The sequence below is a fragment of the Gossypium raimondii genome, chromosome 9 (assembly GCF_025698545.1).
Source record: "Gossypium raimondii isolate GPD5lz chromosome 9, ASM2569854v1, whole genome shotgun sequence".
In the NCBI taxonomy this organism is placed as follows: Eukaryota; Viridiplantae; Streptophyta; class Magnoliopsida; order Malvales; family Malvaceae; genus Gossypium; species Gossypium raimondii.
The window spans coordinates 5897530-5900904 of NC_068573.1; the positions used below are offsets into that span (position 1 = coordinate 5897530).

The 3375-nt window shown below is 37.9% G+C and overlaps 1 protein-coding gene across 1 annotated transcript; it reads left to right on the forward strand.

Annotated features, from left to right (window-relative positions):
- Nucleotides 1–632: 632 nt before the first annotated feature.
- LOC128032534 (uncharacterized) lies at nucleotides 633–2976 on the forward strand. Its single transcript, XM_052621139.1, has 2 exons — nucleotides 633–749; nucleotides 2533–2976. Exons 1-2 carry the CDS (start codon nucleotides 633–635, stop codon nucleotides 2974–2976), a joined length of 561 nt encoding a protein of 186 aa, XP_052477099.1.
- Nucleotides 2977–3375: the final 399 nt, after the last annotated feature.

The window sequence follows — 3375 nt, forward strand, 5'->3', positions numbered from 1 at the left end:
CCCCTGCCACGGGAGTTGCCATTAGATTGTTGCCGACCGACATAGTGGGCAACAGCCGCTGGATGAAGAGTCTCAGAGGCAGATTGTAACTGTGATTCTTCAAACAAAAGTAAGCCGTATAGATCATCAAATTTCACAGACACTAATCTTGCCTCGATGTTGCGAGTGAATGGCCGATACTCAAGACCAATACCACGTAAAATGTGATCAACAAGATCATCCTCAGAGATCGGTTGATTGAGAGCAAGAAGCTGATCATATATACACTTTGCACGATCTAATCAGTGCCGCGAGCGAGAGAATACAATGAATTTTTGAGGGACCGGATCTGAACACGGGACCGAGAGGCATAGGTGGTTTGAAGCTTTGTCCATGCATTAATGGCAGTAGTTGAACCAACAACTTGAGGCATCACTGGTTTAGAGAGAGAGCCAATGATCCAGCTTAATACAAGCTGATCTTTAATATACTAGGCCTAGTACGCCGGATTCAGCGCCCCGTTAACCTCTCTCGTCGGAGAGGTAGTTCCATCCACATGACAGTGTAGTTGATTGCCATGGAGGATCGGGGTGAATTGAGTTTTCCAGAGAAGATAATTTGAGGCGGTGAGTTAAATGGTGAGTTGGTTGTAGATGGAAGGGAAAGACATAAGCGAGGACATGACAGAGGAGATATCAGCATCGGTGGTTCCCATGGCAGAAGAAGAAGGATCGGGAAAAAAAAGAGCAGCGTTGAATCCTAAAAGATGGGTAAATCTGATACCATGAAAGAGAAGCAATTTTGGTTTGAACGGCAATAGTTAATTTTCATTGCTTTGCATTACAAATAAATACAAGTGTTTAACTAGGTGTTTGAGATAGAATACAACAGTGGTTTGAATCTTTCAAACTGTTCAAAAAATAAACAAATCCAATCCTAACTGATTTGAATTAAAAACAAAGAACAAGCCATGTCAGTTAGGTGAGGAAGTTGACGTGGATTGAGTCAGTTGCTTAACACGGAAGCCTATAGAACCACATAAATCCTTATTGTCTATAAATGTCTCAGGTGCAAAATGCAATAATCCATTTTGGAATTTGACCCCTCAGTGAATTAAATGACAAATTGAAGTTCCCTACATAAAATGGAAATTCAGGAATCGTGCCCGTTAGGTTATTCCAACTGAGATCTAAGCTGCTTAAATGAGTTAAATTCTCAAATTGGAAAGGTATCACTGCTTGGAGAAGGATATGGCTAAGATAATGTTTTGGGAATTTAGTTGAGAAGGTATATCTCCACTAATGATGTTGTGGCTTAGATTCAACTGGTATAGAGATATGCCACCAATTTACAGGGGATTCCTTCCACTCAAGTTATTGTTTGCCAAAATTAAGTACATTAAATTTAGAAAATAACCAATCTGAGATAGAATCGGGCCATTCAATTTGTTGTCTGAGAGATCTAAGTATCCCAGGGCATTCAAACTCTCAATTTCATGGGGTATGGGACCTTCCAAAAGATTCGAAGCCATGGATATATGCCATAAATTAGGTAAATGAAGTAGAGATAAAGGGATTGAGCTAGTGAGTTTGCTACCAGAAAGAAGCAATAGAGTCAAAAAGATTTGAGTTAAGGTACAAACGACATAAGCTCGGTAAAAGACCTAGAAATGAAGGGATTTGACCACTCAAGTTATTGGCACCAAGATCCAAGTTAATCAACCTCTTAATATTTGTTATTGTTGAAGGGATGAAACCATTTATTTTATTTTAGTAAAGAGAGAACGATTCCAGTTTGAATAAATTGCCGAAAGTTGGAGGGATTGGGCCAAAATTTTTATTTGAACTCAAATAAAGAGAACTGAGATTCTTTAATTGACCTAGAGAGGAAGGGATGGGACCCAAAAGCATGTTTAAGGATAAATCCAGTGTAACCAAATTCATTAGCCTTCAAATTTCTTGCGGAATGCATCCGTTAAGTTGGTCCCTAGAAAGAACCAACGATGCAAGATTGGTTAAGTTGTTGACAGAAGATGGAATTGAACCAACAAGCATATTAAAATATAGATCTAATGTAATCAAATTTGTCAGTGTCCCAATTTCTTGCTGAATTTTTGAACTTTGGCCTGCAATACAATAGCAGAGAAACATTGAAGCTCAACCAGTACAACAGCTACATTTTATTTATATGTAACTAGCTTTAATTCTTTTGTAATTTGTCTTTAAAGTTAGTAAGATTAGTTGCTTATTTGAATGATGTTTAATGTGATGTAATTGTTAATAAGTCAGCTTTATTTTGTGTGTAACTCAAGCTATGTTTTAGTCAAGTAATTAGTGACAGCAGTTATACATTCGGAAACCGTCTTGTAACTTATATGTTTTTAACTTAATGAAAGTTAATATGAAATCAGTTTTTTAAGTTTCATTTTTATTCAATTCTCTTTGCATACGTTTCTTTACTTTTCTTCTCCTTAGTTTTTCTGTAAAAACACCAACAAATGGTATAAGAGCCTGTCATCTTTCAAGGCCTCTATTGTTGGTAGCTGTTTTTAAGAGAAATCTTGAAGAGAAAGAAATTGAAGTTGTTTTTTATTATTGCTGTAACGTGAGTTTTACACCACCACCACCACCTGTTTTTGCTGGTGAGAACTACCACATTTGGGTAGTGAAGATAAGGACTTACCTACGAGAACATAACTTGTGGAAAGTGGTTGAAAATGACACAGAACTAGCTCCATTGAGGGTCAATCCCACTATTGCACAAATCAAACAACATAGTGAAGAGTGTGCTAAGAACCACAAAGCAATGTCATGCTTGCAAAATGGAGTGTCTGATGTGATTTTCACTCGAATAATGGCCTGTGACACTCTAAATCAAGCTTGGGAGAAGTTGAAGGAAGAGTTTCTGGGGTCTGATAAAACCAAGCAGCAACAGTTGATCAACCTCAGGAGAGATTTTGAGAACTTGAAAATGAGAGAGTCTGAAACCATTAAGTAGTAATCGGACAGAATAATGGCCACAGTCAGCAACATCAGGCTCCTTGGAGATGATTTCAGTGAGAACATAATTGTTGAGAAGGTTATTGCAACCCTTCTTGAAAAATTTAAGTAAAAAATCTCTTTATTGGAGGACTCGAGAGACTTATCAACCATCTCACTGTTAGAGTTGATAAATGCTTTATTTGCAATCGAGCAAAGAAGGGCTAATAGGCTGAAGGAGCATCCTGGATGAGCTTTCCAAGGAAAAACCAAAGAAAGCTCAGGTTCGAGCTATAGAGGAAAGAAACCATGGCATGACAAAAAGGAGAAACCAAAGAGAAAAGTTGGAAAGAAAAGGTTCCTACTATGCATTCACTGCAAAAAGTCCATACACTTGGAGAGGTGCTACTCGTACAGG

Excerpts from the sequence above, each read along its gene's own strand:
- LOC128032534 (XM_052621139.1), top strand. The coding sequence starts at position 633 with ATGGAAGGGAAAGACATAAGCGAGGACATGACAGAGGAGATATCAGCA. Across the intron at positions 750-2,532 it reads CGTTGAATCCTAAAAGATGG|AGAAATCTTGAAGAGAAAGA; the intron begins GTAAATCTGATA and ends GCTGTTTTTAAG.